We start from the raw sequence: 14,591 nt of genomic DNA, 5'->3' as shown, positions 1-14,591 counted from the left end.
ATACATCTATGTATATACACTACAATTATTAGACTGCGGATTTTATGCAATTATTAGAAACGTGAATATAGAAAACACAAAACAGTACAAATTTTCGTAAAGGTTAGTATAAAATTCATTTTACTTCCGCCCTGATAAAACCCTCGATGAAGGAAACATATCTCTGGCATAATTTCAATTCAGTAAATTAACCTATAAACATCTAAATTTGCATGAACACCTGCAGTCTAATAATTACGACTGTAATACATACATTTCTGCATACATTTTCTCGACCGAATAAATTATTCCGATTCTCATCATTTCTATCAACTTTCGCTGAAAATCAGCGAAACAATTAACAAAAAACAATCTACTTTACTTACATTTTAGATCTTCTGCAGCGCAACCAAAATTACACATGCAGCGACCTATGATATTTTCAATTACAAGGAATGAAGAGAAAAAAACAAGTGACACATTAGTCTCTGATGGGTCTCGCGGGCTAGACAGTGCAGAGGCGAAGCCCCGACGGTTTTAAAAATCAGCGACGCGTCGAGGGTTATCCGGCCGTTACACAATACCAAAATGACTCTGGCCAATTATCCCGGTGGCGGCCTTGAGACGCTTTATCGGCCGCGATAACGCCAGCTGAAACTCCGCTTTAATGTTTTGATACAGTTACAGCCGGAGTCCATGGGGAAGTGACCTCGAGATGCTTGACAAAACAGGATAAGAGGTCGGTGATAATCCAATATACGACGGTGTACAACCCGTCTAACCGTATCGTTTTCCTCTTTTTTCTTCTAAATTATATTAAATTAATCGATCGATTCGTACACAAATCTCAGGCAGTGCATCGAGGAACAAAAATCAAAAATGGAAATATTTGTTGAACCTTTAACTCCCAGTACTGCACTGATGCAACACTTATTTTAATCTTTATAGTACCTTATAAGTTATCCGAATACCTTTTAAAAATACCTTCAAAAATATGTATACAATTTTGGAGGTATCTATTAAAACCAACATATTTCTCTTAAAAATAAATATGTTTTCACGTTTTCTTTTTACATTTATTATTCCCGTCCAAGGAATGTAAATTCTACTTATACACTTATTTTATAAAAATAAAGGGTCATCACGTGTGTTTAAATTATATTAAAAATGGAAAGCCGATATATCGACTGAAGGTATGTTCTGAAAAACCCACGAGCGGACATATCGGCTCTAAGGTACTAAAAGGATTAAAGTAACGTCAAATTCTGTCGCTGGTTAACTCTCGAATGGTAAGGAGGATTTTAAGGACGTAGTTGGCAAGTTGTGGTCGGATCCGACTCGAGCACCTTTTTTTCAGATGGGTAAAAGAGAAGTTATTTTCTTGAACTTATATTTTTGTTAATTTATGTAATAAGGAATAATAATGTATTTATATAACACATAATATAATGCAAGTATTAAACGTTTACAAAATACTAAAAAATATTTTAAAACGAGAATAATAAAAAACGTGGGGACAGCACAAGAGGAAGAAGAACTTAGGTCGCATATGAACCGAACCTTATCAGTGTAAGGTTAATATCCAACCTTTGTCAGCAAGAATTCGCAGTGTAACTGATGTGAAGTAGATCTCAACGTTTTCGGTTAAGAAATTGGAGCATTTTTCCCTCTCCCTCTCCCCCGCCCCCCTCTCTCTCTCAATTAAGCTAATAAATAAATAGGTCTGTTTAATATTGATATTTTTGACTTCAAAAGAACAAGATACATACATATATATGTATAAACAAAAAAAAACTAGTTCCGCTTCTTCCTGGATAGTTAACGACATTTTCGCTAGGATAATTTGTTATTCCAATGTTAAAGATCGCAGCACACTTATAATGTACTAATAATACGCTTACAACACCCTAATAATATGTACACTAATAATGAAGAATACAAACTATAAGATGCTATACCCTAAAGTAAGAACACTAACAGTAGAAAATACGGAATAGGCACTACGTTTATAAGCTGAAAATATTGCTCTCGAAGAATTGACTTACTGATGACACATGCTAAACTGACTGCTTGAAACCAAGGGATAAAATGCTAGACGCATAACGGTTGGTTTACACTATACGGCACAGACCGTTGCGTAGCGTATCCAGCACGGACCGTTTCAGGCACGACACCCTACGCTCGCATCTACACTGTTCCGTCACGACACGGACCGTCAGTGGCACGACGTTCCGCTTAGCAGCCTCTTCACAAAAAAATACCGCGAGGCGCTACGCATTCCGTGAAGTAGGTAAGCGTCCAGATAAACTAAAATCTGTTCACACGGGCCATTCCACGCCAAATTTATCACTTTCTGGCAGTATGTCTGTCGATTTTTATGAAACTGTAATATGTTGTAATTTGTGTTAAATAATGAGAAGTTTATGTCATCATTTTACTGGCTTCAAAGTTATTAACATGTTATAACATGTTGAAAATCGCGAAAAAGCGTGTTCTTAGCCAAACATGGTTGTGTAAACAAATTCGTGAACAGAAACATTATGATATAAATTCCACCTAATTTCACGTAGACTACAACATATTTCATTTTGAACAAAATCTTTTCAGGGTCATATTTTTCGAAATGTCGAAGTCATCGATGTTTTTTTAAATGGGATAGCATATTTTGATCATCATGGCGTAATAGTTCAGATCAAGACTAATGCAATTACCTATAGTAGTGTGACTTTCATGTTAGCCCGAAAACGAAAAATCCACAAATTGATGGGAGTAAGTCTAAATAATAAAACAAGTACAATAGAGGGATTAATGCAAAAATGAATCGAAACTGATGGACATCACTTTAAGAATTTGTTACAATAAATTTTCTGCAAATCAAAAATAAGTGAAATATTTAAGGTGTGTACGTTAGGTGGGACACCGTGTACATATGTGTCGAAAGCAGATGGCCTGTCGCTTATTGAGCGTTGGAGAATTTATGATAGGATTTCTAGAATGCGTACAGTCTTGCAAGAGGATACATAATAGCGGAAGACCACTTTGGGTCTTTCAGGAATCGGGGACGTCGAGAGTTGTTTATGTGAAACAGATTAGTGAAAGTTTAGAGATGGCAAACAAATGTTGACCGCGCTGCGTATCGGGGCAGCACTCGGATGTCTTCTTTGAAGCTCCACCCTCAGTACAATTATGAAATGATACTAATGAAATTTGGTTTGCTTATTCAGAAAGATTCAAAGAAGAACATATATTTTTTCAGATTTTTAAACACGTGAACAGAGAGAAATTAAAAATGTATTTATAATTTTCATATTGAAAAAGGGTGCGTACAATGAAATTAAAAATAAACCTAGAAAGTTCTACTTTTTGCGATGCGAATGAAATAACATTTTCTCTTTAAGTATAATAGTTTACGAAATATAAATTTGTTTATACAGTTATGTATGACTAAAAACCCGCAACTTGTTAATAACTTTGAAGCCAGCAAAATGATGATACAAACTCATCATTATTTCACATAAACTACAACATATTGCAGTTTCATTAAAATCGAAAAACATACTGCCGAAAGTAATCGATTTGGCGTGGAATGGCCGGCTTACAACTGTTTATTAATTCACAGCGACAGACCAGCGCCGACCGGCACCGTCACGTACCGGCAAAACATTTTTCGTGAGAATGCCAGCAGCGTCGCTACGCGCCGTACACGGAACGTTGCGGATCGGTGCCGTACAATGTAGATAGCCACATTTGAAACGCGTGTTTTAATGTTTGTTTGCCCGAAACGGTCCGTGTCGGTTACGCTACGCGACGGCTGTGCCGTATAGTGTGTGTTGACCTAATCCGGCGCCGGCGATAGGTGCCGTTGACGGAACGTTACCGGTCGGTGCTGGACTATGTAGACAGTCCCACTGAAAACCCATGTTTCAATATCTTGTCGTGCCCGAAACGGTCCGTGTCTGATACGTTACGCGACGGTCTGTGTCGTATAATGTAAACTAACCTTTAAGCGAAAACGAGAGTATATGGATTGGCTTACATCATCCTCGCCTTTTTTTCCCATGAGTATCTGGCGGCCAGACGACCAGGGAACAAAGATACTCGAGCAAGAAATAGGCCCATCACAAAGAAATCTATTATGAGCTTGTGCCACGCTTTAAAGACGCTCGGCGAGACTTTCTGCTTTTTGCCACTGGAACTGACTTAACTAGCTCAAAGTACATTATCGAGGAACAAAGGGGAGTTTCTAAGAATTGAACAAGTGACAGAGTTACTCTCTATTTTTAACTCAGATTTTTGTAAATTCTGCAACTCTTTTGGAAATAAAATAATAATTAACTTGAAGGTTAAGAAGTAAAACGCGGTTTTAATTGTAGATTTCCCATTTAGTGTTACGAAAAGAATAGATCTACATCGTCGATTGTCAAAGTGTTAAGATAATAGAAAATCTTTAAGCACAGAATAGTTTAATTATTATTCGGTGATGGATAAAATATTAAATGAAACATTAAAGGCTAATTCCACGTTTTGAATTTTTTCAAATTTTAGCGTTAAAGCACTTGATTGGTGCTTTTTATATTTTATATGTTTATGAAGTTAATTATGGCAAATGAACGGCCCAATTCTTAGTTAAAAATTGGATGTGTCCAAAATACTAATTCCAATTCGAATTTCGACACTCCTAGTTTTTTGTTTCATCCGATAAAAGGCAGAATAATTGGATAGTCATGTGACAATGACACCCCGATGCAAAGTGTAATAGGATTTGAGAATAATCTCTGTACAAACAGCGTACGCCAGGTACCCAAATTCGTTGGTCATCGGTTTGCATTGTCGAGGGTATCAACTATCAAATATTTTCAGTTCAACTCGAAACCTTTTGACTCGATCGCTTAAAAACAAGTTTTATCTCTACTACGATATTATTCTGAACGCGAGTAACTAAAGAAGATACGATCATTTTTACCCTTCAATATTCTGTACAAACTTGCAACTCGGCCGGCGGACTCGCGCTGTGATTGGTCGGGGTTTTTCATTAATATCTCGTTAACAAAGCCTCGGATAACATTTTGGCTAAGGAAAAACTTGTTTTAAATCACCTCTCGAGTCTCCCATTTTTGGGTTCTCCATCATGTTTGTTACACCCTGTATCTTCTCGAGTAAAATTTTAAAAGCCCTTGACAGATCAAATGCGTATATTTAAAAAAAAACAATAGAATGAATAATAAAAATATTGGCAATTTACCTCTACATCGATCGAATATCTTGTCATAAATCTTAATTATACTGAAACTCGTAAAAAGGGGCTGATATTGGACGGCCCAGGGTAAATGGTACACTTACTTATTTATTATATGGGATATTCTGCCATTACTCTAAGCCAGTAGGGAACGACTGCACGTATCAAACTAAATCGAGTTTGTGGGTTCATTGAATACGCGTGCCCTTGTATAAAGCTAGATAACGTGTCCGTCTATCGCAGACTATTTCTACTTGAAACAAACAATGATGACGATACACGATGTTATCACTTTTCCATACATAATTTGATACAGTTAGATATCATGATGGATTATTCTAATTACTGATATGACTTGAGTAATATCGGTATGATTACACCTACTCTCTACGTTTATGAAGATTATATTAAGTAGAAATAACCAATTGTGGACAGACCTCTCGTTAGCAAAAAAAAACTCCGTAACCCAACAATTTCTTAATTTCCTCGTTTACCCGGTAGATCTTACAAGTGTTATTTAACTATTCTGTTAGGCAATCTTCAATTCTTAAAGACGAAATAGTCCTTAAATATCCATAAACGTATGAAAAAAGCACGAAAATATTTCGATTTTCAAATTTGCTTTTTTTTTTTAAATTTAACTATCTGAAGAAAAACACTTCACTTGTTTCCCATTCACTTTTACACTCGCAATCACCCCATTACTTGTTGTCTTATCAATTATGTTTGAGGACAACATTCGTCGCATAAGCACTAATAAATACCTACTGTATGCATAATTTTGCACACTGGATTTAATAGGATTAAAAAGGGATAGCTATTGAAAAATTATTTTGAAATGAATACAGAATTTCACCGTAATATAGTGGGACTACTCTTTTGGTAGACCTAGGCAGGAGGTAATACCATAAGAAAAAATAAGTTGAAAAGAAAGAATAAAATTTTTTCGGATAATGCTTCGTTTTTAAGATAATCGAACTTGAAAATGTATTGGATACACGGGAAATAGAATAGGACTAGGCTAATAGGTCTGTTCATCACATTCAGTTTCTATTATTGCACTATTCTGTATAATGCACGCGTTTTCGATGGATGTTCAAATCCAATCTTCTCGAAAACGAAACCTCGAACGAACAAAAGGTATACTTTTTTTTTTACTTATTTTTTCTTATAGAAAGATCCACTGTCCAGTTATGCTATCCGATCTGATACACTATGTATATCATAAGTTTCACCGAAGCGTCCCATGTCTCTTCGTCTGTGTCCGCTGGATCCACCATCCATATAGGCGGCGGGGAGAACACAATCGTTTGTAATCGCACCAGCAGAACACACGTGACAGGATGCGGTAGAGTGCACACGTGTATACAGACACACCCAAAAAGAGAAAGAGAAAGAGAAGAAGGAGAAGAAGGAGAAGAAGAAGGAGAAGAAGGAGAAGAAGGAGAAGGAGAAGGAGAAGGAGAAGAAGAGAAAGGGAGAGAGATGGGGAGAGAGAGATGGGGAGAGAGAGAGAGAGGGTGGGGGGCGTACGCAGTCGACGGCGCGTGAGAGAGCTCGAGTTATACGTTGGCATAGGTCGGGACCAGGCGTGACGAATGAATCGATGCACGTGGACTGGGCGACCCCGGTTTTATAGGGGTGAACCCTTTTCATCCCACTCAGGTCCGGGTTTTGTCCTTTAATACGTTAACTGCCGTCTGCATCTCGTGTGTCTTGCCCACGCACCGCCAGTGTTTTAACCCTTTATGTCCCGATGCTATTTTGTAATACCACTTACATTCCACTGAAATGCTGCTGTGTACTAATATGCTTGTGTAAGTATTTACTAGTTCTTTCAAGTCCCCTAGGATGCTACAAACTGGTATTAGCACTCGGAGACACTAAATTTAGCAATTTGTAATAAGAAAAATAAGGAAAAACATATTTAAATAATTTACAAGTATCTGGAATACAAATTGCGGTAAAAATATAACGATATCGAAATGCAGGGCTTAAAGGGTTAAAAACCGCCGTCTGATCGCAAACATTGGTATTTCGTCTTGACAGTGTACAGATCATTGAGGACAAGTAGGATTATTAAGGCATACCACTTTCTAAAATTATTTTCCTTGTAAAATCAGAATATTCAAAACGAAAATAGAATTATTTAAGTGGGAAAACAAAGATCCGGTTTTTCCATCGTGCCGTAATAAAAGGAAACCACGGATTGATTAACGATACACCTAACCAGAGATCTGATAAGAGGCAGGCACGGTTGGGGAAATCTCTTTTGGGACGGTACTATGTGGAAGTTATAGTACACATACAGTATTACAAATACGGCCTCGGTGTTCAAGATATTTTGGTTCAAAGCATTGCATGTGTCAAGTAGTCTAGTTACAATAAAACATTTCACTAAGAAAGTGCTATGGATACGGCGGTAGAATACCTGCTTACTAAGCTGCGGACTCGAGTTCGAATCCAAGAGATGTATAACATATTGTTCTTTTTTTCCACTGTTATCTTTTTTTCTTTCTGTTTTCTTGTTTCAGTATTAGATATTATATACTAAATATTATATACTATCTTACACAAACTTCAAGATTGAAAATGCATTTATAACAGTGTTGTCATATTTATGTCAAATTATGTCAAATTTCACAGACAATCGCACAAATTACGAATGAAATGTACAGTCGTATAGTTACCCTAACTATTATCTCGATTCTGCTTGACAATCGGAGGCGTTGAAACTTTCGGCAAGAAGAATTCACATGCAAAAACGTTTTGGTAGTACGTGAATGTGGAAACTCTCTTATAAATGCATTTTCAATATTGAAATTGAAAAGACAGTACATAATATTTAGTATATAATATCTAATACTAAAATAAGAAAAACGAAAGAAAAGGACACAACAAAGAGAAAAAAAGGAAAGAAAAAATTCTGCAGCGTGGTAAGTAGGTATTCTATCGTCGTAGCCATGACACTTTCTTGGTGACACGTTTTATGTAACAAGACTACTTGACATATGCAAAACTTTAAATCAAAATATCTTGAAAACCAAGGCCCATTCCGAAAAACCCCATGAGGGTTTTTTAACACTATATGTGTACTATAACTTCCACATACTACCGTTCCAAAAGCGATTTCCACAATCGTACCTTCTCCTTGTGAAGCTTATGACTGATTTATGAAATTTTAGAGACATTATGATAATGTCCGAACAGTTGATTTTATGAGAATTGTTTTTAACTTTTATGACAATATTGAAAGGAAGAAATTAATTGGTTTACAAATAAGGGGTGAATCTTTCCACTGTCTGCTACAATTTAAGTGGCTATTAAATTGAACTACTGCTATTTAATTTTTAGTTAACTGTTTCAATAGTAGGAATTGAATGATTATGTGAAACCTACGCGATTGTAGCATTCCCGGATATGTACTGTTTCTGAGGAACGTGAGTACTTCACTGAGCTGATTAATTATTGGGGGAAGGATGATTGCCACTGAAGGATGATTGACACACCGGGTGAAGGATGATTGCCGCTTAATTTCAAACTAATCGATCATTCAAACATTTCACACACTATTTCTAGCCATTATTTCTGTCATGCTGTAGAACCAGCTAGAGAAATTGTACTCACTTTAGGAACAGTGGTAATCCTAACGTGTTTTAGCAGCTACTTCTGTCCAAACAACCTATGTAATTATGAAAATTTACGACTAAATCGTTTAATGTTATATTTTTTTTCTTGATCAAGCACTAATCTACTCTGAACCGTCTGAAACTACCTAGATTCAAAAGAATTGTTTATCTTTTTTTGTGAACTAGCTTTAATCTACTCTGAACCATTTGCAGCTACTAGATTGAATATCTTAGATAATATTCGTATGATTTTCTAGATTACATTTTCAACGATTATGTTTTCAATGAATATCTACATCTTTTATAGCTCTGTGGACACGATAATACGGAAACTTGCAATTTCTTTGAAGAGTACTTTCCACCCCAAGATTCTGTTCAGTACCTCAACAAACATACAGCGCGTATGATGATACCATCAGCTCTAACCGATCTTCGTTTCCGCAAATCATCCGTGTTTTCTCGATATTCGGCTTATCAAATATTCCTCTTACAATTTCCCACTATAGAATTGCAAACAAACCAAATATAACAAATTCTCATCTAAAAATAATCCTAAACACTAGACTAAAGCGTCAGTTACGATAATTTTATTTTCCTTCCATCGCTGTATCGATCTTCTCAAAGTCGAAGTCTGGTTCCCTGGCAGGTAATAAATTACTAAACCGGTTTTGTATTAAATCATATAATTAATAAATTACGAAGATAGGCAGTTTTCGATCGACAGGCGGAACACGGCCACGGCCACTATGTTAATCCTTTAACAGTCACATTCATCTATATCCTACATATAAAATTTTAACTGAAATCGTAAACAAACGCAGAATTAAGACTAATAATCAATGATTTATCGCTAATTATTTGGAATAGTACAAATATTACTTTGCATATGAAATATAATTTGTCATTCAAGCTGCTATATTTTGATTCTGGATCCACTGCGCGCCGCGTCGCTCTGCCCGAGTCTCATTCGGGATAAAATGTAGATGGGTTACATTGTAGTGATGGAACTGATACGATACATACATATATTGATAATACACAAATAACTCGATACCTAAATACTCCACGGGAAGTGTCGAAAGGCAACGAAGTCTGAGATATTCGGTATCAACATTCAATACTGATGCTTCTTGGACCGATATCAATTAAGGGGTCATGCTCAGTCAGGAGGCCAAAAAAAGAGTGTTTTTTGGGAATTTTTTTCTGGAAAACTATAAACCTTTTTTTAAAAAATGTGTTTATGTTTCAAAGATTGTACTTTCTAGATTATAAGGTAATTTTTTTATTTAAAAATATTGATTAGTAAATAAATGGTGAGCAATCTCCCGAATGTCTCTTCACAAAAAGTGGTCTGCCGTGATCACTGTAACTTCGTAACGGTTCATTTGAAATTAAACATTCAGTAAGATTTATGTAATGGAAGAACGAATCTTGTCCTTGAACGTGGGGTTTTTTGAAATATTGATTAGCAACAAAATAGCGGACGTTTTCCTGAAAAAGTGCGATTTTCACCTAAAAAATCACTCGTTTTTGGTCAATTAAAAAAAAAGTATGTAACGAACAAAAGAATCCTTCGTACAAGGACAAGTTTTTCTGCTTTGAAATAAGGCGCAAAAGGCTTCATGTAAATCGATACAGTAGTTTTCGAGAAATATTGATCACCGATTTGAAAAATGTAGTTTCGAGAAAAACGCGTTTAAAGTTTCAAGTCAAGCTTACACTTATATAAAATGTTCATTTGTTAACGCCTGTAACTCTGTCATTTTTAATTGGATTACCTTGAAACTTGCACAGAATATTCTCGAGATGTTGTACTTAAAGAAAATGTAGAAAGTGAAAATCGATTTTTCGAATATTTCTGACTGAGCATGACCCCTTAATATCAATTGTATAACAACCCTGTAGATATCGGTACTACGAGCAACAGCATCGAATTTTTCAGGTAGATACCTCATGAATACGTGCAGGAATTCCTAATTCGTGTATATGGTACTAGTATCGATACTTTCATGAAGTATATATCAAACATACGTTCATACGTTCGTAGAAATATCAAATAAATCCATACCGATATTTGCGAAGAAGTATCAAACAGTATCGATACTTTCGCATAAATAAGTATCGAAGGGATATCGATTATTTCTTATACCTACATAGGTCATTGAGATTACTCGATACCAGATCAAAATTTACGGTCAGGTATCGACAGCATCGAGCGGTACCCATACATTCGTAGAAATATCAAACAAGTATCGATACTTCCGTATAAGTATCAAGAGGGTATCAATACTTTCTGATACCTACATATGTCTTTGACATTATTCGATACCAAATCAAAATTTACGGTCGAGTATCAATAGCATCGAGGCGGTATCAGTCCCAACACTATAATATCGTCTGCAGTCGAAGGACGGAACCAGATTCTACAGGTAAACAAGCAAATCGAGGTATGCATAGACATGACTTTTGGGGGCCTCTGGGTGGCCAATATCCTCAAGGTCGAGAATATTCCGTTGTTATCTAAAAAACGCCGCGCGGTCACGTCACCGTCTGCACACGATACGACGCCCGTTTATAGCGATGATGTTTCGGGTGACGAGCGCGAAAACAATGTGCAGAGGAGAGAACGAAAGCTGTTCTCAAATCGCGGGTCCTTTTCTTTTCTTTCATCCGTCGACGATCCATCGGGGCTCGACGACAACGGATCCCGTATTTTAGACCCGATCGTGAATACGGTTTTATAACTCGAAAACCACCGGGGGGACTGTGTGGCTCTCCGAGCATAAAAGGTTGATTCATCCTCGATAAAATGACTGTGTATTTCTGTGAGTGCGGGGAAGCCAAGCAATCAAGGGAAAGCTTGTCGGTGGAGGGCATTCTTTTCGTTCGAAAAAGATGGAAAACTTATGACCTGTGATTATTATTTCCTCAGTCACGTGGAACGTAGCGAAATTTGTTATTAGGCTGGTGGGAAATAAATGGCCGATCGACATTCGTGTCTGTTGTGGCATAAACTGCTGCTCATTACGATTGAATTTGATACTGCAAATTCCGATCTTCGTTACTCTGAAAGAAATTAACGAATTGCATATAATATAGTAAACGACATAATCCTTCTAACTTCACAGAGAAACTCAAGTCACTTGGTCCAATTTTGAAAGAGTTGTTTTCTTTTAAAGGGTGTACGAATACTTTTTTTACCCACTGTATATAACATGCAAAATACATGTTGCTTTTCTAATGTTTACATTACGTAGATGCTGTTATACTGTCGCGCGATCTTGAAGATTCGCGCAGCGTTGTGCAATAATTCACCCGACAGTAGTTCACTCCGTAGTCGTGCTGTCGTACATACATATGTGTTTTTGAAAATGGCTTATGTGCCAATTGATGAGTACATGTTTACATAACTCATTGGAGCTGCAACTGACGAAAATGATACATTCCAACTTATAGAATAAGGTTTCGTTGAAAAATTAAATTTTTCTATTTAATTTCGTATTTTTCATTTAAACAAAATATATAAAAAATTCTAAATTTAAATAAGTAATTGTATATAATTAAACAAACAAAAAAGATTACTTTTTTACGATTTTACTCCACTTATGGAAAAAGGGCACATAAAACAATTTTTTTAAAATCGTAATAAAAAACAAATATTCAAACTGTGACCTTTGTTTTCAAAACGTTTGAATGACACTGTTGCTACACCTTAATGCAAAAAAATTTGTTTTAATTGCATTACTTTTCATTAACTTTTTCAATGTTTATGCCAAGTACACTCGTCATGAAAAGATGGTATTTTTTTGTTTAACCATAAGTATACTCACCCTTAAGCAACAAAAATTTACATTTGTTATTTAAAGTCAAGTTTAGGTAAAAAAAAAGTATTCGTAATTTTAACACATTTTAGAATATTTTAGGACTTAAAACGAAAACATACAAAGAAAAAAATCACTTCAAATAAAAAAGAAATATGCAGTACATAGTACGAGGGCTGTTTGATAAAGCAGTGACTTTTCTTTGACAATACATATAGTAGACATTCGTTTCCCGCGCCACCGTTATCTGCACGGAAGCCACGCCCCTTGCTCACACGTATTTCTCATAGCGTGCGCGTACCCTACTCTGTCGCCCAGCACGCCCAGGCCGAAACACATACGATGTCGCGTTTAACTCGCATATCACATCACGGAAAGCGCAGTGTATATAAAATACTGTTTTAATAATGTTCTTATTGGTGCAATGAATATTGGTGGCAATTTGATTGCTTCTTGTCTCGCGGATCACACGTAATGGGTAACAGATGCTAACCAAGCTAGACATTTACCACTAAAATATGTCACGAATTATTACCTTTTTAACATAATACCGTAATACTTTATTACGCAAAATGTTTGGAAGAATCGATTTATGTAATAAAAGTATTTTATTCCATAATATTTCAATATCATTAATAAAAATAACATAATTAACTTTGAAAACTTAGAAGATACTCTACCTACGAAAAGCTAGTTACTGCTAAGTAATAGCCCTCTTCATATTGAACAACTTCTGTCAATAAACTTTTCTGATATCTCTAAAAATAACGGAGATAATTAATGTAATCGTAAAGTGCGCATATTCAGCCCACCCTATATGTAGCTGCGTCACACGACTGATTGGCCGAGTGGTGGGGACAGTGCTCGGGTAACTGGTGTCCGATTCCTGCACGGTTCCTGGAATTCTGGTCCTCTACAGCCCCGACTAGCGCGGGAAACGAATGTCTACTGTAGATGGCATTCCAGTCGCAAGAGTAATTTTGTCATTTTATTAGAATTTATTTCAAATTTACAGCAAATTCATTTACATACTCTGCTTTTGTCGAGTATATTCGTCACAACGTAAAAATAATTAAGCACACAAGAGCACGTTTTCAAAATGAAAGAAAATACTTAAAGGGTTAAGTGATACTCTAGTGAAAACTTTCAAGTCGATTTTATTGAAATAGCGTTTTAACGTATGTGCCACTGTTCCAAACATCCTTCTGATATATACCATGGATTTTTTCAACGATATCCGTCGTTGCGAACTCAACTGGGCGTCCAGAGCGCGTTTCATCTTCAGTGGATCTTCAACCATCTTTAAACTCATTTATCCAGAAATAAATGTTTAAAAAAAATTTTTAATTTAAATTTTCTTGTTAATTTTTTAGAAAAAATTGGAAAGTTTATCGAACAAACTGAAAGAAACCAAACAACGTTGACGCTCATAGCAGACATGCGTAGAAGATATATGTATACTACCAAACGCATTGAAACCTAAGTTAGCACACTTTGATCTTAATTTTTATTTCGTTTGATCATTGACATATATTTTTTTTCTGTGCCATCATAATCTCCCTAAAAAGTTTATAATCACTTAATTTTTTATAAAAATATCATTTTTGTAAAACTTCTCAGTATCAACTACAGTTCCATAAGGCTTGTGTTAAAAAAAAAAATGTTTGGGTAAATATTTATAAACGGGGTCAAGGTCAACATTCTGAACAACTTTTCCTTATATAATACATATACCCGACGATCCGGCTTAGATTTTTAGATACATATTCGCAAAAAACTTTTGTGAAACTTAGATTACTATAGTATACTTCATGAATTTAAAATATTCGATATTCATGAATTAAATTGTCAGGAAAGAGTATTCGGAGTTGGTTGTGGGTAAGTACCTTTGGCGGGGAGAGCAGCTGCCCCTCCCCCAAAACAATA

The 14,591-nt window shown here is 35.9% G+C and overlaps 1 protein-coding gene across 1 annotated transcript in view; it reads right to left on the bottom strand.

Moving 5' to 3' along the window:
- Positions 1–13,965, bottom strand: part of LOC107186121 (hypoxia-inducible factor 3-alpha-like) — a 43,114-nt gene extending 29,149 nt beyond the window's left edge. The window contains exons 1-2 of the mRNA XM_015573930.1: positions 13,882–13,965; positions 13,350–13,423 (exon numbers count right to left, since the gene is read on the bottom strand). Coding sequence (XP_015429416.1) covers positions 13,350–13,423; positions 13,882–13,965 — 158 coding nt within the window. The remainder of the gene's footprint in view (positions 1–13,349; positions 13,424–13,881) is intronic.
- Between the last annotated feature and the right edge of the window lie 626 nt (positions 13,966–14,591).

Source organism: Dufourea novaeangliae, unplaced genomic scaffold (assembly GCF_001272555.1).
Source record: "Dufourea novaeangliae isolate 0120121106 unplaced genomic scaffold, ASM127255v1 scaffold69, whole genome shotgun sequence".
Lineage (NCBI taxonomy): Eukaryota > Metazoa > Arthropoda > Insecta > Hymenoptera > Halictidae > Dufourea > Dufourea novaeangliae.
The sequence above is the reverse complement of the archived record's forward strand: the minus strand, read 5'-3'. Positions and strand labels throughout refer to the sequence as shown.